At 42.9% G+C, this 19,457-nt stretch overlaps 2 protein-coding genes across 3 annotated transcripts; one reads left to right on the plus strand and one right to left on the minus strand.

Annotated features, from left to right (window-relative positions):
- The first annotated feature begins 72 nt into the window (after positions 1–72).
- Positions 73–5,510, plus strand: LOC139223649 (serine-rich adhesin for platelets-like). The gene is made up of 2 exons (XM_070855617.1): positions 73–4,002; positions 4,123–5,510. The coding sequence occupies exons 1-2, from the start codon at positions 87–89 to the stop codon at positions 4,131–4,133; spliced, it is 3,927 nt and encodes a 1,308-aa protein (XP_070711718.1). The 5' UTR covers positions 73–86; the 3' UTR covers positions 4,134–5,510.
- Positions 5,511–7,887: 2,377 nt separating this feature from the next.
- LOC139223566 (vascular endothelial growth factor C-like) lies at positions 7,888–18,260 on the minus strand. Of its 2 annotated transcripts, XM_070855509.1 has the most exons (9): positions 18,066–18,260; positions 17,801–17,889; positions 14,379–14,631; positions 14,056–14,246; positions 13,479–13,609; positions 13,275–13,378; positions 11,785–11,919; positions 11,127–11,328; positions 7,888–8,979 (listed from the first exon to the last, which is right to left on the minus strand). In XM_070855509.1, the coding sequence occupies exons 1-9, from the start codon at positions 18,094–18,096 to the stop codon at positions 8,868–8,870; spliced, it is 1,248 nt and encodes a 415-aa protein (XP_070711610.1). In that variant the 5' UTR covers positions 18,097–18,260; the 3' UTR covers positions 7,888–8,867. The 2 variants fall into 2 exon arrangements, with proteins under 2 accessions (XP_070711610.1, XP_070711611.1); XM_070855510.1 differs by having other exon boundaries at positions 17,801–18,260.
- Between the last annotated feature and the right edge of the window lie 1,197 nt (positions 18,261–19,457).

Consider the following 19,457-nt stretch of genomic DNA (forward strand, 5'->3'; position numbering starts at 1 on the left):
CACGAGGTTTAGATAAGGTCTCAAAATCGTCAAAAACCACAACTTCAGCTGAGGTTTTGCAGGCCCCAGCTGTGGACAACAATCTGATGGTAGAAACTCATCCGGTGTCCAATGCGGCCAACATTTCAGACATTAGCGCTGCTGATTCCATGCCCTTGCAGCGTCAAGATGTTGATATTAGCAATGAGAAACAAGTTGAGGTGAAGTCACTCTCCTTGCAGGCTGAAACCGGAAAAACTCCTGTAGCCCAAGCAAAAGGAGACACTTCAGAGGTGCACACCTCGGTCGGCAACAGCAGTGAAAATGACGGAAACCTCGGAGGAACAATAGTCACTTTGAGCAAGGCACCTACAGATCGGGACACAATGAATGACATGTCTGCTCTGACTTTAGTAACGGAAATGGTCACTGAACTTTCACCTGAGGCACTCGCTCGAGATTTGGACCTGCCAGCTCCAGAGCAAAGTGCCTCCAAGGAGTCGACAACTGGAAGTAAACATGAAGTTCCTTACAAATTATGCACTTCCTCTGACTGCTCTGTACCAGAACTAGGCGCCTCTGCAGTTAATGTTAAAGATGGACCTCAGGATTTTGGTCTAAAAGCACTTGAGAATAACGAGGATGCCCAACCCGAAACAGAGGAATCCAAGTTGGAGTACTGTTGTACCTTCTGCAGTAAAGTCTTTAAAGGAAGTCGTGTTGTAGCACATGCTATGTTTCATTATCGAAAAGACGAGTGCATGTTCTGTGGGACGATGTTCAAAGATGACCTCCTGGCCATGATGCACCTGTCTGACCACATTGAGAAGCTGAAGAAGAGCAAAGAGTCAGCTGGGAAACAAGCCCAAGAAAACTGGGTCTCAGAGACCAAAGATATCTCCACACCTAAGACCTCTTCCAAAGCTAAGACCACAAACCGTAGTAGTGGGAGGCATTCTGATGTCTGCCCTAAATCAACAAGTCTTGCAGATTCGACCGCATCTGGATCCAGAAAGTTAAGATCAAACGATAAGCCAGTGGATGGTCCATCTTCACAAGAAAAGAAACAAAACGCTTCAAAGCACCTTAATGATAAAACCCTTGCTCATAAGGTAAATGGACATGTTGTCAAAAAGGAAGATCCCGACAGACCAAAAAAGGACACCTTCAATTCAGAAGCTAAGCAGCCACTCACGCAGCAGAACTCTCAAGAAAGAGCAAGCGGTGGAACTAAAAATGCCAGGCAGCAAGAAAACCAAGAAATAGAAACGGATTCCTCTGCAACATCAGCTGAGGTGGACGAAGAGTTCAGCTGTCCCCCTACAGATAAAATGAAGAAGACAGAATCTCCGCTGGTCTTGAAGACGGCCACAAAACAAGATGTGAAAGCTGTTAAGGAGAAAAATGTGGAGCCACAAGAGAAGGTCTGCTGTCCTGTGGATGGTTGCGCTTGGTTTACAGACGTGTCAAAAAACCGCGTTGCGTTCCTGTACCATGCCCTGGACGATCACCGTGGTGAAGTCAAACCTTTAGAAGTGGCGTTCCGCGTCGGAAACAGCAGATGTAGTATTTGCATGAGGGTCTTATGGAGTTTCAAACATTTTCAGCATCACGTTGAAAGACACAGGCTCACTCCTCGGCATCCCTGCCTTCATCAGGGTTGTACTGCCAGGTTCAAAACCGGAATGGAAATGAGACGCCACACCAGGAGGCACAGTCCACTGCAGGCGGTGTGCTGCCTCCCTGGTTGTTCTCAACTATTTATTTGTCTCTGGGCACTGAACCTTCATGAAAGAGAGCACTATACTTCCAAACCCATTAAATCAGACAAGAATACAAATGAGCAAACGGGTGACAAACATAGTAACACACAGACTGGGAAGAAACAACTTGATTATAATCCAAAAGATGAAACTAAAACCACTACTGTAAATAAGGCTATGAGCGTAAAGGCCGCTCGAAAGTTAAGAAGAAAGGCTACACACAGCTCGGCAACAGGAAAACATGTTAAGGCTCCTCCTCCGACCACCGTCGGACCGTCTCTGTTGAAACAGGAGTTGAAAGAGGGCAGTGACACTAAGGATTCACATGTTTTAAAGAATCTTTCCAACAAAGACACCTCCACACAGCCCACTGGCCCTAATCTGAGATTAAGGCAAACATTAAGAAAAGTTCAAGTAACAAATACAACCTTGGCAGGTTCCAAAACCCACAAAGTCATCTCATCCTCGTTGTTAAAACACAACATCAAAGTGAGGCATAAAATCAAGAAGCAGGTCAAAGTAAGCACTAAAGGTCCTAAAAGACGAGGGCGTCCTCCTAAGTCAAAGAAAGCTGTGCACGATGAAAACACTACCACTGTCCAACAAACTGCTCCACAGAAGGACCAGAAGAGTGCTGCTCACCGCGCAAGCCCCACTAAAGCAGCAGAGACCGATTTAACTGTCGATTTAAAAGAAGAAACTAGTCTGCAGGGTGAGGATGCAGCCAAAACTACAGAGACTCTTAACAGCTCAAAGTCGAACAAGCAGGTTAAGAAGAATCACATTAAACAAAAGGGGTTCTCGGGTAATACCTCGACAGCTCAATGTTTAAGTCAATCAATCACAAGCATCTCCGCAGACAAAACACAGAAGTTAACTGCTGACAGAATGAAGAAACTGCAAAAAGCGAAAAAACGCTCTGCTCCCGAAGAGGACAAAACTGCGCCTTCAGACTCCAGCAAGTCAAAGAAGCAGAAGGTTACAAATAGCAAAGCCAACACAGAGATTGTCAAGAAAAAATCTTGTCTCAAAGAACCAGACTCTGCCACGAAAAAACCTGCCAAGTCAAAGTCTGTTGTCCCACAAGTTGAGGCCAAAGCAGCAGCAGCAGCAGCAGCAGCAGCAGCAGCAGCAACAGTAGAAGAAGAATGTTGTGCTGATGAGGAGGGAAAAGTAAAGGAAGAAAACACAGACACAACACAAAATTCCACTGACTCTGTGGCTGCTGTCCCAGCTAACGGCTTGACTGAGATAACTGCACTGCCCAATGCCTCGGGAGAGAAAGCACAGAAAGCAACAACAGAGGAAACGTCAAAGAAATCACACATAACAAAAAAAGGAGGAACTCATACTACTACTTCAGACTCAGGCAAGACTAGTAAGAAGCACCAAAACATTCATAAAAAAGGAGACAAAAAGACAGTCAAGGAAAGACGGGCATGCAAAGATCTAAGCAAAACACCTGTAGTGAAAAAGCCAACCAAGTCAGCATCCTCGGATCAGTGGGTTGAGGCTGAAACGGCAGTAAAGAGTTCTGAAGTGGAAGAAAAAGCAAAAGAAGGAACATCAGATGCCGCACTTGACAGCAGTGGTGCCTCCATCCCCGCTGCCACAGCTAGCGGCTCACATGAAACAACTTCTCCACCTACTGCCGCTGAGGAGAACATGCAGAAGCCAATGAAAAAGGAAAAATTAAAGAAACCTCACGTCACTAAAAACTCAGACCCCAACAAAGCAAATAAGAAGCGTAAGGGTATTCAGAAAGAAGGCAACACAAAGACTGTAAAGAAAAAATGCAAAGATCCATCGGAGAAGCCTGTAAAGTCAAAAACTGAACCCGCAGAGGTGGTGGAGAGCTCTCCGGGCGAGGAGGGAAAAGCTGCAGAGGAAACACCACAGTGTCCAAAAGGCAGCCCCGGCTACTCTGTAATGACGAACGGACAAGCACCAAAAGAGGATGTCAAATCTGCTGTGTGTAAGGACACTCTGGCAGAGTACAGCAAGAGGCCGTACATGCGTCTGCCACCTACAGCATACCTGGACGAGAAGTACATCACCATGCCAAAACGAAGGAAGGAGGTGTCTTTCCTCCAGTCCTCACAGCGAAGTCCCCCCCCTCAGCAGGCAAATCTCTCTAAGGCTGTGCAGAGGCAGCGATGTGCCAACTGCTTTGCTACTTTCAACAGCGCAGAGGATCTGCAGAGTCATCTCCAACTGCAGAAGTGCTCCAACCTCTTTGGGTTTGACTCTGATGACGAGGGTGAGTCTGCCCTCTATATTATAAGTACTATTAGTTCTGATAATAAGTTAAAGTTGCAGGAATTGAGGACAAACTAATAATCAATATTCGCTTTAGTATGTTTTTGTTTGTGTGTTTCAGGCAACAGTTGAATGTTTCTACTTGAGTCAAAGTGAGGGGAAGTTTTGGATACATAATGGACTGTCCACGGAGCCTCCGGATGGATCGTACCTCAGCGGCTCGGTGCTCTCTGATGACTCGCAAACCACCATGGCCAGAAACTTGTGAGACACTGAGAGAGAGAGAATCTGACTTTTCGCCGCAGCATGTGCCTGTAATGCAAGGCCCCCGGGAGCGACCAGAACACATGAACTAGCCAACCGATAAAAGAGAGCTGAACTGAATCCCAGTCAGACTGTCGGCGGAACGGCTAGTACTGAAGTGCCTGCTCTGGAACCGCCGCTGTTTCCAGCTGCTTCACCTGGTATGGAGGTTAAGGAAGTGGCTTTAAGACTGGACTATTGAAAGCTGTGAAAGAAAAATAGACACACGATGACAAGGCTGCTCTTGCTATCACTAGGATACATATTTTTCACATCAGTAAGCCATAAAATGCCATTGTTTGCTTTTTGCACTCTTCTCATAAGGTTTCTCAGTCGAGTTGTTTCTGCTTAAACTCTTAAAGTGACGGGGATTAGACGAAGCCTCGAAAAATCACACTGTTTTAACATCCTAAGGTTACATTTGATTAAGAGTCTAAACTTTGAAAAGCTGTAAAATTGCTGTTGCATCTTTGGGATTTTTCTATATGTAATTCTTGTTTAAATACTAATTGTATTTCTTCCTTGGGGTTAATTCTCTACTGTGGATTAGGTCTGTGCTTGTCCTAACCAAGAGTAACCAGTAGGGGTCAGTGTGCACCAATCTCAATTGTTAACAGATTACTTTTTTTTTCCCCTCTTGCAAACCAGTAGAAGATATTATTTGCTCTTTTTGCAGTGGAAGGACTTCTACAAACAGAGCTGCTCCACTGTATTTATCCCAGAACGAACTCAAGAAAAGGCTTGACTTCCAGTCACATCCATCAAGCTGTTATTTCCTTTAGCAATAACCACCACAAAATGTGCCAGCGTCCAGCTGATATTTTGCTGGGTTCTGTCACTGACTGTGTTCTCTCCTTTATTTGCTTTCAGTGGAGCAGCCGACATTGTGGCATATATTATATTTTCTCACTTAGATTTTTCAATTTTATCTTTTACTGAACTGTTTAAGACCATAGAGACATTGTGATTTCTCTTTTAGGGTGAATGTTTGCTTTTTAGGCTTCCGTCAAAGAGGAAACAGACGGTCGTAAACTGCAGTTTAAAGCAAGATCACACCAGTCCTTTATGAGCAGCAGCAGGTTATATTTATTTATGTTTTATTTTCTATCTTTTGTAAATATTGAAGAGTTTCAATGGCTTATTATATAAGAGGGTGTCGGAGCTGGGTTTATATTTTGTTCTTGGAGAAAAAATAAAAACATTGCAAATGGCATCAATTCGATTGGCCTTCTAACAGTACGTAATACACCAGAGAATTTTTTTTTTTATCAGAGGAATGAGCAGTTTATTCCAAAAGTAGGAACTTAAACGCTTCAGCGCGTTGGCAAAAGATAAGACGCAGCAGTGTTGGACAGTAGGCTGCAGAGGAAGAGAAAATGTTAAATGAAGTAGACTCACAAGATCAATCCTCACCTTTGCCAGACGGTATTAAGGTCTGCATCCCACATGTGAAACTACTTAAAAGGTAAAAACCAAGGAGGGGAATCTAATTGCATAACTGGGCATAACAGCAGCGAAGTGATTTTGTGTTTTTAGCCAGTGTACAAATTATCATGTTAAACATTAACTGTCGGATTGAAACAAGAGGAAACCAAACAAGACCAAATACCCAATAATTGTCATAATTATATCACGTTTTTGAAGTTTAATGGCATTTTTCCCAATTTGAAAAGGAGCTAAAGCCACAGCTGCATTTCTGGATTTCCACCAAATGTAGCCTCAGGCTCAGGCTCTCACCGTCTGAAACTTCATGGGCATTTTAGGGTAATTTTCTGAGCACAATTTATATACATGACGTAGCATTATTTCGAAATGAATCCCATTTGTCCCAGTTATTGTCAGTAGAGCTGCCAAAGTGGCTATTAACCTCGCTGGGTGTCAGACAGTTGTTTAATTCATTGATTTGTCAGAGCTGGTTAAAAAAAAAAAAGTCAGATTAAATGTCTTTTAGGTAGTTGTGGTTTTCTATTGCTGATGACAGTAATTACCGTTGAGCCATTAATCACTATAATCAGCTAATGATGCAGACAGACAAGTGATGAGGCAGTTCAACAGGGAGACAGTCACAAGGGCCAGACAGAAAGGCGATCCCTCTGTTTTCCATCTGAGTCAATATTGTTTATTGTGGCAGACGGGGACAGAGGGAGAGCGAGACCGCCAAAGAGGAGGGAGAAGGAGAAACGGGAGACCACAGGAAGAGTCAAGTTCCCACCCCACAGGTGTGTGTGTGTGCCGAGGTACTTTTCACTGCGACTGTCCTTTGAAACATGAGCAACAAAATGTGCATTTCTCATCCTCTAGTTACCAGAGTTAACATGCGATTGTGCTTTTAAAGGAGCAGTGACAAATTTCAAAGTCATACGCATTATTGGATTAAGTGTATTATATTTCTGGAAATCTGGGGGATAACATACAGAGGACACTCATTACACTTATGACATGTTTTATTGTCCATCAAAATGTACATACCTGCCTCCAAACCAGGGTGACAACATTTAATGAAAATAAAGTGAACAGTTGAAGCCAATTTTTGAGAGTACAAATAAAAACTTGGATCCACAGGCCAAAAAAATACACCCTTGTTCAATTCAATACATTCAGAGGTTTCACTGCTACAGCCTCAGATAGTCTGGTACGATCGTAGCACATGGTGGCTAATGTTAGCTAACATCAGGTAAATAATGCTGTTTATGCACATTACTGAACCAGTTGGCAACAGTTATCTAAAAACTAATGCTTGTAACCAGGGGTTGCTGTTAAGCAAAATTCACATTATGTTGCTTTAAATGACAAAATAAAATGTAAAACTGTGGCATTTATAACAGTGCGATAATTTTCATAGTTTGGTTAATGGCTAGTCAAAAATGTCTTGTTCTTCAATCTTGCATTTGACTTTAATCTTAACATGGTAAAATCATTTAAAAAAAGTGTTCTGTTATCAGTATTTGAACTGAAACATGCACTAGATGCCAATATACCCTTGAAAAATAAAGCCCAATACTCAACGTTAACAAAACTGGTACACAAACAGATCAGTCTGACGTGGCTTTTAATCAATACTTCAAAACTACTTTAAATATCTAATAGTAGCATGATAAAAGAATTTCAGTTATTTACATCCATATAGCACAAACACTACAATCATTTCTACACTGCAATGGATCTTCATCCTAACATTTAGTGTATTTTTGAGCTGTAAAATCATGATTTAAAAGCTGTATACGTGTCTAAAAGAGGTGTTGAAATGAATACTCTGCAGTGCAGTCAAAGCGGACAGTGATAAACATCATTCATCAATAGTTAAGACTACTGGAGTTCAAAGATGTGAATAGTTTGATTCCAAAACAATATTTAGTTATGATATGGACTTAAATACGGTATTTTACATTAACAAATGATTCCATCTTCAAAATTTCATTTTTAAATATGAAAAAGATTTAAATATTTACAAATAATATTACTTTGAGTGTGTAAAGTTAAATTACTACAAGATCTAGATCTCTACCCAAGTGTTAACATCAACTGTGATTGGGTTCAGCCGTGTATGAAATCTTCAAAGCAGCACTACAGTAGAGGCAAGTAGAAACTGGAGGCTCTAATGGCTGTTGTGGAGTGTTTAAATTAGCGTTCAATTAAACCAGGCCTGGCATTAAACCTCTACTTTCTTGGGAAAAATGAGAAGACTCAAATAAGCTGCACCAGCTATGACTTTTATGTAAAAAGACATTTTTATCGTCAGCCTAAATATAAACAACCAAGCTTCGGAAAGAGCTTCAACTCCATTGCTTTCACGCAACACACACAATCTGTTCGCTGCAGTTAAAATCTAGCGTTGGAAACAGCCTCTTGGGCTCCCCTTCCCTAAAAGCGGGAATATAAGGCCCTGCGACATCACATCATTTCTGCAAAATAAATCCTTCAACCTCTCTAATATGTCATGACTCGAGGCAGCCAACACGCAAAGCTGGAATCTAAGAAAAAATGCATGGAGTCTGGTCTGTTATTATTTTATTCCACTTTCCATTTCACACAGTTGTGAACGGAGCCTCTGCAGCAGGTCGGTGGGTGAATATCTTGCTCAAACACGTTGCGGCAGGGACGAACGCTGGCTCTGGGTCTGATTGGTCTGTTCCGCTCTCGCTGTCATGCTCCAGGTGTGATTGGCTGCTTCCAGTGGAGATCGTGTTATTAGTGTTGGGAAAAGGGCCAACACACGGGCACTTAAAGACAGAGTACCAGAAAGTCAAATATCTCTCCTCTCTTTGGCTAAGATTACTCCAGTTTTACTGCATACGGGCGGCTGATCTGGCCTTTTTGTTTCACTGGGAAGCACTCCCATCATCCTTTGTGCCAGAGCGCAGTCAGCATTAATCCTCCTCCAAGTGCTGCTTGTAGTCTTCTGTAATCCATTACATGTAAATGTGTAGGTCCATCTCCCTGCTGTTAACAGGCACTTCCTCCTTCTCTCTCCTTTGTTTACACGCCAAAACATTTCTAGCCTAATGTCAAAGGCCAACAAACGGCAGCATCTGCAGTCTTGCTCCTCTGTCTGCCTGTGATTGGTTAATTCCACTCTGGCCTCATGTAGTTTGGGATGCACTGGCAGACTTGGTGGCTGTAATAAAAACCAGTCTGGCACACGGGCCTGGGCTTTCTGCAAGGCAACCTGTAACAGCTGAGAGGAGAGAGGAGGATGGAAAGATGAAGGCGAAGTAGAAATAAAAAGACAGAAGTAGTAGAGAGGGGGGAGAAAGTGTGGGGAGGGATCAGAGTAGGAAAGAAGCATTTGAGAGAGCGTTGGAGGGAAAGAAAGGGTGAGGTTAAGAGGAGGAACAAAGAAGAACAAATAAAAAGCAAACACAGGGGAGGTTATACTTTTGGCACGAACACTATCGATTATTTAGCTCTTCACATCCCTTTTGGATAAACCCTCATCCAAGTTTTGTTTGTGCATCAAACGGTTCTGTGTGTGAGAAAAAGAGGGAGTATTTCTCCAGAGGGAAGGAGGATTATGGACAAATTCTGGGAACTCTCCTCTTCAAAATCACAGTAGGTGTATGGTCTTCTGTGTACCACCTACTGTGACCAGATGTGGAATCAAACATAAAAAAATAGACAAAATGAAGAATGAAGTAAAAGAGTTGTCTTGTGCGTGGTTGGATAATAACATCCTATATGACCTTGGCTGTGTTAAAGAGCTGGATTGGGTTGCACCAGCCATTCAAAAGAAATGTGTGTCTGTGAACTTTCCCACATTTGTATAACCACGATTAGAAATGACCCAAATCAAAGCTCACGTGTTTTTCTTTGTGTCTGTCACTCCATCTGTCTCCGAGCTCGCCTGCCTGTCTGACGGCAGCTCTGCTCACTGTCATCAAGTTCACCCTGTCTCCCTGTCTGTCTCCCCGCAGGCCTCTTGGGTCAGAGGAAGGTTAAACTCTCTCATGCTCACTGTGGGAACCACAACACGTATGCAGAGCACGCACATGCAACCGAGACCGAACGTTTCGGACACCCAGTGTCCATAAAAGGTCATATGGAAACATGCGAGCGAAAGAAAGCTTTTCCAGTTTGGAATGCATGACACGTCCATCGAGGGTTCGCTCAGTTTCTCCCTCTTCCCTTTCTGTCAAAGCTCTGGTTCTCACTCTTTCCTCCTACTTTCTCTCCCAGGTCGAAGAGTTGTGACGGCACCCCTAGCACAGCAGACAGGACCAGTTCTCCCAGTATAAGCCACTGGATCGGGTGAACTCGCGGTGAACTGATGTGCAGAAGTGGAAAAAGAATCAAGAGGTGCTGGAGATTTATCTGCGCCAACACTACACAATCTGATGTATGTCTTTTATGTCTTAAGTCACTGTAACCAGGAACTGTCTCATCCTCACCTCCACGTCCAAAACACTGAGCTAGAGCTTTAAAGTGTGAACTCAGTTAACCAGAAGACATGCGTGGAACAGCACGAGTGACAGACTACAGTTTGCCAGATAACAAGCAGGCATTATCAGAGCATGCAAAGAACCAAATTACATTGAAGAACTGATGCGTTAACCAGTAAAAACCTACTCAAGTTTGTCAATATTACTAAGCCATTACTGCTAACGTGTACATTTTAAGACCTGTTGTTGCTGTTGGTGTCCCTAGAGCCAATCTACATATTTCATGCTCTCTTAAAACCCTTTATAAGCAGTTTGAGTGTGTTCTGGGCTGCTATGGCAGTCAGTGTCTTTGTGCAATGCAATAAGAGAGTTCATGTTACAGAAGTGCAGTCCAGCTGGAAAATTTCAAGAAATGTGTGTATGCATCAGTGGAACAGTGGAAGTGGAGAAAGAGGAAGTAATAATTCCGATGAACTGTTCTGACGCAACCTGGAGACAAGCTTTGATTTAAAAAAAAAAAAAAAAAAAAAAAAAAGATGAGATGAGTGTTCCCTGTCACTCGTTGATTGTGAAATGCTTTGATGCTGACAGACAGGAAATATCAACCTCAACCGCACTGGTTGTGGTGTAAACAATGCGACAACAAACTCCAGCTACTATAAATGCCAAAACAAATGAATAAAGGTTATAATAAAGTGCAGGATTAATGTTGTTCCCTATACAGAGGCAAGATAAAAATGTTGATGAGAAACATTGTTTATTGGCTTGTTTGGCTCAGGCCAGAGGATGTTCTAAGGGTGTAGTTGGCAGAGACCCAGAGTGTGAATACTTGTGATAATTTGATCCCCCAAAGGAGATGGAGGAGCTTAGAGCTGAGAAATTCAGTGTTTTGCTCAAGGACACTTCAGCAGCTGAGGACAGGCTCCAGGCTTCCCTGCACACCTACCTGCAGGTGTTGGGGTTGAACCTCTTGCCCTGGCGCAGACACGACTGTGGACTCTCTCTGCACTGACACAGGCAGGTGTCGGGGTTGAGGGGCTGACTCCCGGGACACTCTGCGGCGCACACACAGCCGCATAGCTCCTCGTCCCACCGCTGGCCGGAGGGGCACCACTTCCCCTCGCCTTGACCTTCACACTGGCATTCACCTTGGAGGAGAAACAGTGAGAGAAACAAAGACATAAAGGTAATTTAACAGCTGAAACTAAATATCTGACGGTTGGGTTCTGACTTGTTACTATACTTATTTGCATAAAGGCCTACTTCCCAGACTTCTCCTCTGTCTGTGTTTCATCTTTCTGGCTCACTCTTTCCTGGTTGCAGATCCAGAATGACAGCCCCTTTCTTAGCAACTTGGTGTATTTACAGTAAATTGCTCCCTGTGAAACCAGGGCCAGAGGTAGCTACAGAGAAACAGCAGTTTCTGGATCACTTTTGCACACAGCAGTGCACACGAGTGTTTAAACATGGCATTCCACTTTGGACAAGTACAATGTTAATTCATTAAAACATTTGTTCCTTATTTACATCTTTCCAAATTCTATCAGACTCTGGTGTTTTACAACATAATATGAAATTCTTTAAGTAACTGAAACTTTCCCTACAGGTGTTATGGTCCAGTTTCCAGCCTGGATCGCAGCTGTCCTCCGTGAGTCCATTTCGACAGATGCACTCGCAGGTGGAGTAATCCAAAACCCTGTTGGGTCCACAGAGAGCCAGCAGACCCGAATCCAGCGCTTCTGGAAGCCACACGGAAAGGAGGTATAAAATGGTGTTTAGTGGTGTTGATTAATTCATGAAAAGAACAAAAAAGAAGAAGAAAAACTAACGACGTTCCCATGAGACTCAGCTGAGGCACCACCGTGCAGCCCCACATAGCAGGGCTGGAGACTCTCTAATGGATGCCAGTGGTTAAAGTCGCAAAGAAGCTGACATTTTCTTTTTTTAGGTCCTTTGGTTGAGCTTTCACATACCTGCGGTGCTTCAGTGCAGCTCCATAGAAGAGAGTATTCACTGAAGTTGCTTGTGAAAACATTACTTTTAAGCCCAATTCTCAGGAAAAGTCAGTTGGATATGTTTGCCCGACTATGACTAAAATGTACATATATATTTTAAAAATTTGTTTGTATTTCTAGTCATTCGCATTCTTTCCCACTGGTATCTATTTTCAACAACAGCTGTGTGATACGTGAGGTTTGACAGTTGATTATTAGAAAATGAAATAGTAGCAGGAGATGAAGACACTGTACTTCACTGCATGATTGTACAAGTAAAATGCCACAAAGACACTCTGACTTCTCACGTTATATGTGAATAAACATTCCCCCAGGGGGGAAGTGGTTTCAGATCATCTCATTTGCCGCCCAGTCATCATCATCATCCTCCTTATCATCGTCTGGCTGTGGTACAGTTTTGAGAAAATTTCTTTGAACCTGGGCAGAAATCTGGCTCACATTCCAAAACCTGCTCAGCGAAGGTGCAGCCACATTTTTGATGACACTGCCTCTGTTCCAGAGCTATTTTCACCACATTTCACTCGTGCAACAGAGGAACGATATCCACTTTTCAAAACACACACACTTTTAAAAGTAAAAGCATGTTTTCTATAAGATTCCCTTCATGGATGATCTTTCTGGCTGCTGGCGTCTGCTCACAACATGTTTGAGGAGTGTCTGTGCAGCCCCCACTGCAGTGGCAGGAGTTACAGGCTGTGCAGATCTTCACCTGCTGTAGCTGATTTCCACTTACATAGTGGAAATCAGCTGATGTTGGGTTTGTTATAGGGTTTTTTTGCCTGCTCTGAATGCAGGGTTGTACCCATGAGGCAAAATGTTCTGCTCTTTGGAGATGTGGTCTCCTCTTTAAAATGAAGCAGTGTTCCTTCAGGATACTTTTGATGGGTTTTTATGGCCAGAAGAGCTGAGTGTATGCGGCATTTCACGAGGAAAAACCAGCAAAAATTAGAGAAAGGTCACAGAATTTGATATAACAGAAATGTGTTATCTTAAAACCCCTGAAGGGCGATCTGACCTTATTATGCAGCAGTCACAACGGAAACTGAATAATTTCACCAACATGACCCATGCGCACATACCTGTCTCTCTGTCAGAGTAGTTTATGGCATCTGTAGAGACACACACACAGTTCACTGGATCCCATAATGACCCCAAGGCACAGGGAACTTCGGGCGGGGAACACCTACACACACACACACACATTATAAATGCACGGATACCAATGACTCAGATAGTGAAATGTTTGCAAACACACACACACGTCACTCCTCACTGTTACTCACAGGTGATCTGTCGCGGCTCGTCTTATGATGGAGTGCAGGGGCCGCTTGGAGAGGCATTCACAGGAAGTGTGGTTGACGAAGGTTACCATGACGACGGAGCGATCCATCCTTGGCGGGGACAGTTCCAACAGCTGGGAGGAGGAAAGACGATGGTTACAGGTGTGTCTAAGTATTTCTCGGCCCTTGTCTTTTCTTTTTCTTCTTCTTCTTCTTCTTCTACTACTGTCATTGCAATCTTACTGGGGATGACTAAATGCGATGTGGCTGACGTGTGGAAGTTGATGCAATGGGTGGAAGATTGTGCAACTGTGCGTGACTTCTTTTGCATTGATTTGATGTCCAGTCGCAGCCAAAGGGCGTCCCACTGCAGTAGGGCGGGCTGCGATACACGTGAGCTTGTTACATAAAGGGGTAGATTGGTTTAAGTCCTATTTCCCCGAGTTACTTTGAGATGTGAGAGCAGAAAATACCAACACAGTTGTGTAATGTAAGTGAGCACGAGTGTTAACAAGTGTCTGACATGGAAACAAAAAGGGTCGCCACAAGGAAGAAATAAGAGAATCCAGCTGCGACTCACTGTCTTGTTGACAAGCGAGTAACTTGTGTTGGTGCAGTAATAGGCCTCGTTGTTGCAGCATCCGCCGCACCGATGCAGCGCCACACAGCGAGGGAGGTAGAACTGACTGGTGGATTCTGGGTATTCTTTGGCGACCTCAACACACACCTCTCTGGGCTGGCATGAGGTCCGCTGGATCTCCTCTAAGATGACTGAAAACATATGTGATTATGGCACTGGATTATGTTTCATGACGCTCTGAATCTGAAAAGCTTTGAGGTCCGTTATGACATGTTTTGTAGTGAAATCTCTGGGAGTCCAATGTGATGCATCTCGATATTTACCTCCTAGCGTCCCGTCCACTTTGTAAAGAGCCTCCTCCCTCGGCTGACCCCACAGATCCTCATTGTTAGCTTGGGCCAAAGGGCTTGCAGAGGAGGTGGGAAAAGAGGGGGAAGAGGGGGAAGAGGAGATGTGCCACGATTTCTTCGTCAGGCAGTGCTGAAGCAAGCTGTATTCGGGGTATAGAATCTGCAATAGCTGATCCACGCTCGTCACTGTAGTCAAACTGGACTGGTCATCTGACAATACCGGAGCCTGGAAAGCAGGGAAAAATCTGATGACACAACAGTCCGTCAAAGAAGTGACAAATTTCAGCCTGTTTTGGGCTGTGAAATATGATAGAAATGCTTAAAATGCAACACAGATTTGCTCCATGTCATGTTTCTTTGGGAAACTATTAGATACTGTAGAATTTACAGTGTAAGCTCTGCTGGTTTGAGCTGGATAAACAGTGAATACCTTTGCTACCAATGTGTTGTAACATGTTGGCTACTGTTAGTTATTATGAGTACAAGTGTCCTCTCCTCACCTACACACACACACACACACACACACACACACACACACACACACGTGTTTTTGCATTCAAGTACAAATGGAAGCTACAAAGTCTGCATTTAGTGTTGGCCTCAGTCAGGTTTTTATGAATCAGTTTTCATTGTACCCTTCTTTAATGTGCCTTTTAACAACAAGTTAAACGAGCAACCTCGTGACTCCTGCATAAGAGCCTCTGAGGAGTGCTTAAATGCAGCATTAGGCCTGCTTTAATGAGATGAATGAACAGAGATTGTCAGCTCAGCCAACACCACCCACATTACTATTATTATTATTGCACAAAGAGGCTTTATGTGGTGGACTAGTTTTGTGCTGGAATTCTCAGTTGACAGTAGATATCACTCTATAAACCATTCCTGCTGTGAGTCATCCCCTTAATGATTTTCCTGGAGTCATGATGGATGACTCTGTTCTACCCTGTAGAGATACAGTAGATGAAAGATAAAATGTTAATTGTATAACAGACTAATAAGAATAAATGCCTCTGTATCATATGCAGGGACCAAATGTCAGCTGGGTCGATTTGGGTGTCAAATATTAATTCTTCCTCCCAGGGATATGGGGTGGCTGTTTAGTTTTTCAGGCTGAGAAGGAGCAGACTGGTACAGCTGGCATTACCTAAACAGAAACCAGATCTCTCCTATCAGTCTTTCCATTTATCTCTCCTTCACTCTCTCACTGTCTCTGTATCCCCCTCCCTTTCCATTTCTATTCATCTCATCCATCTCAACGTAGTTTTCTGTCATTTTTTACCTCCCCCTTTTCCGTGTATCTCACAGCTGTCTTCATTTTGCTTTCATTTCACTGTAACATTTGCAGTTCTTCCAAGATAAGAACAAATGCTACCGTTTGCTTATGAGTAATAAACAGAAAGTACAGCTGAGGCTGATGGGAATGTAATTCATTTTGAATTTATCACCAGTTATTCCAATCCGTCTTGATAGGGACATGAATGTCTGCACCAACTTTCATGGCAATCCATCCTGAAGTTCTTGAGACATTTCATTCGAAAGCCCAGATGTCATCCTCATAGTGGCAATAGATGATAAGTTAGGGGATCACTGAAGTGAATAGGATTCATCCTCTGAGGACCATGAATCTCAACCAAATGCCATCAGTCCATCCAGTAGCAGGAAGAGACATATTTCAGTCTGCACCAAAGTGTTGGACCAACCACACTTTTTTAGTGTTTGAGACACAACTATAGCTACAGCTATTGTGCAATTTCAGTAAGGAAAAACAAAGTCTGCTATTGATTTAAATTGAGTTACTCCAATTCAGTGTTTCACTCATTGTTGAAGTGGTTTTTAAAATGAAACAATTTGTGGTAATACTTTTTCCGGCAAATAACTTCCAATAATTCAATAGTAGTAGTTGTAATTTTACACTGGATGATGGATTCTTCTGTCTCTCTCTCTTTCAAAGTCTTCCCTGGTTTCCTCTTTTCTCTTTCTGTCTGCTTTGTGTTGTTAAGTGATCACATGACATGAGGTAATCGCTGTGGGACTATGAGGTCACGATGGACGAATGACCGTTAGATACTGCTGGCACACAGACACACGCACATGCACACACCCATGCATTTGTCACTCAGTCTGTCTTCCAGTGTAAACATCTTATGTCTGAAGCTATTCTTTTAAACAGTTGATAAATGGCCAGTTCCATTCATATTATGCCAAAGACATTTTTGATAACGCTTTTAACTCCACCGTGTACACACTTTGACAGAAGAACCCATATTCACAAGTCATTCAATAGAACTTGAAGCCGAACACCAGATAGTTTCCCGGTTGGCTTGTAAACAGGATTTACAGGAAAGCCAACACTTGAAACCAAAGCAAATCACGTCGTTTACAGAGAACTGTGCCAATAGTATTATTTCAAATTACGTCACAGAAAACGGCATGGTTAACTCACCTGGTAAAAACCCTCTTTGTAATCTGTCCAAGCATTTTGATACTGTCGATCATGATATTTAGCTAAATAAGCTGCTCTACAGTTCATATATACTTATATATATATATATTTTCAATTGAATATTGCAATGTTCATTTTTATGCTGATGACACCATCTTGTATGCAGCATACAGGTTCTAACACGTTGAAGAGGTTACAGTCTGCTTTGACCATCTCTTTGATTAGTTTAAAGCTTCTTCTAGACTCCAAAAAGACAAGTTTTTACATTTCACAAGACCACAGAACTTCTCTGTTCTATACTGTGAATGTAAAATGGATGGATACAAATTTTTGGCACGACAGAAGACTGAAAAAAAGCTCGTTTCTCCTTAGAAAATAGAAAAACCACCATACAACCATCATACACTAACCGCTCTACACTAGATTATATATTATATACATTCTGCGTGTCCGTGCTGTTGCCACTACCCTTAAACCACTGGATGGTTCGCAGTATGACTGAATTGATCTTGTGAACACATATATTGTTTGTCAGTTCTGTCTCGTAAATTAGTTCTTCAACTTGTGGAGACATCCTGTATAAACAGAGCTTTACTAGCTTAGCCAACAGCATTCTTCCAAATGATATTCTCTCATTTGGTGTTGTGATGATGGTTGACAGGTCTGTCTCCAAATCTCCCTTAGTTGTTCAGGTGGGTTAAGATCCATTGACTTTTTTCATCCCCAATGTGCCAATGTGGGGCGCCAAATGTAAAAATTTGGTGACAATTTTCTGCTTGATATATTTTGAATATTTGGCTCACATTTGTACTTTAATTTGTCTCTTGATTGTAATCAATAGGAGACACTTAAATTAGTAGTAGTTTTGTCTAAAGCCAAGCCGAGAAATGGTACAGCAATATGTTAGTGCAGCAAATGTTTTTAGAGATGATGGAGAAATGAAATGTCTCACCTCAGTGCCCATGTCTCCAGTTTGGTAGTAGTCTGTATAATCTTGTCCTGAGCACAAATTGCTGATATTAAGAATCCATAGGAGCAATGCTGGTATCCACATAGTGAGGAGATGGAGAAGAGAGGAGATATCAGGACAGAGGAGGAGGAGAAAGTCAGTGAATTCAAAGCTGGATATAAAGAAAGAAAGAAAAGGAGGAGGAGAGGAAGTTGGAGGAGTCTGAGGTGAGGAGGAGGAAAAGGAGGAGCAGAAGGGTGTCACAGACTCAGCAGGTATCTCTTTGCTCCTCTCTTCATTCTATCCCGGGACGAAGTTGCTCTTCCGGCGCAGGTTGTTTGAAATTGGGAAGCCAGCTGAATAAAACATGATGAGGAAATCGTCTGCTCTACTTTGGCTCAAACACACCTCCTTTTTCTTTTGCCTTTCACTTCAGTTGAAGTCTCTCCTCTCGTCCTGCCGCGTCTCCATTCTCACTGCGTTTTAGCTAGATGTCAGGTGTTGACTTCCCCAAGTCAGTGTTTGTCTCTGTTTGCTGTTTTCTCTCTTGGTGTCTTTCTTGACCTTCAACTCGAATTATCCCTCAATCCCCGTCCTTTAATGCGTTGACCGCGTACGTCCCTTTTGTTCCAGCCTTGGTCGTCGGTCTCTTCTGCTCGTCCTTCACACTTGTGCACCTCCAGGCTTTTTTTTTAATCTATATTTTCCCTTCTGTTCACCCGACAGCTGTGCTCTACCCTCCCTCTCTCCCTCCCTCCCTGTCTCTCTCTCAGATTATTGCTGCCTCTTTATCTGTCTCCTGTTTCCTCCTCAGAAACCTCAGGGGCAAAGCTCTGCCTGTCTCTCTCTGGACTTTTTTTTTTTGCTGCTTTCTAAATCTGTCGAAACTTTTTCTGTCAGGCTGCTTGATCCTTAGAAAAGCATCAAAGAGAAAGAGAGTGGAAAAAAAAAGAGAAGAACTTATTCCAAATCCGGTTCCCAAATGAAGGAAAGGAGGAGATTTAAAAATAAAAAAAAGTCCAGCTTTTGGTATTAAGTTCTTGTCCAACTAGAGTGAATGTGCGTCCTGCTCATAGACATCCTGCTGGAGTGAATGAGAAAAAATACCAGAATGGAGGGATTGTATCTTGTGGGCGGAGTGAGGGCTTTGAAAGAGATGATTCGTGCATTATAGCTGATTATACTGGCACACTCGCTTTTTTCTCCCCAGAAATTGCAGGCTTTACAGCGTGTAGAGAAGCAGACAGCGCCTTGGCGTTGACACACTTTCTCCCAACACATGCCATCATCCTCTTTTTATGTGATTTAAATTCAGTGGTGAGGATATTTTTGCTTTATAACTTTTGTCCTCTCAGACAAAAACAAGACAGGTTCAAGCATCAGTTACAGAATCACATTATTCTCCCACATTCCTTATCACTCTTTTCTTTCTCACATATTTGTTATCTTAACATCTTTGCCCCTCCATCTTTCTAATTCCTTGTAATGGGAGCAGCTGCCATTGAGACTTAAAAAATTGTGTGTGTTCGGTAGCAGCCAGCGGTGATGAATGTGTGAGTTGCTTAACTGCAGCTTTAAGTGCCTTTTTATGAGCTGCTAATACCTCTGCCGTCTCTCTCTCTGCTGGTTCTGCTTTATATCAGCTGCTCCAGTTCCCGCT

The sequence above is a fragment of the Pempheris klunzingeri genome, chromosome 24 (assembly GCF_042242105.1).
Source record: "Pempheris klunzingeri isolate RE-2024b chromosome 24, fPemKlu1.hap1, whole genome shotgun sequence".
Classification (NCBI taxonomy): Eukaryota; Metazoa; Chordata; class Actinopteri; order Acropomatiformes; family Pempheridae; genus Pempheris; species Pempheris klunzingeri.

Coding starts and splice junctions, on each gene's coding strand:
- LOC139223566 (XM_070855509.1), bottom strand. CDS start 18,096: ATGAAGAGAGGAGCAAAGAGATACCTGCTGA. Junction 17,890..18,065: donor AGCAAAGAGATACCTGCTGA/GTCTGTGACACC, acceptor TGTGGATACCAG/CATTGCTCCTATGGATTCTT. Junction 14,247..14,378: donor AGTGGACGGGACGCTAGGAG/GTAAATATCGAG, acceptor ATATGTTTTCAG/TCATCTTAGAGGAGATCCAG.
- LOC139223649 (XM_070855617.1), top strand. CDS start 87: ATGGTAGAAACTCATCCGGTGTCCAATGCGGCCAACATTTCAGACATT.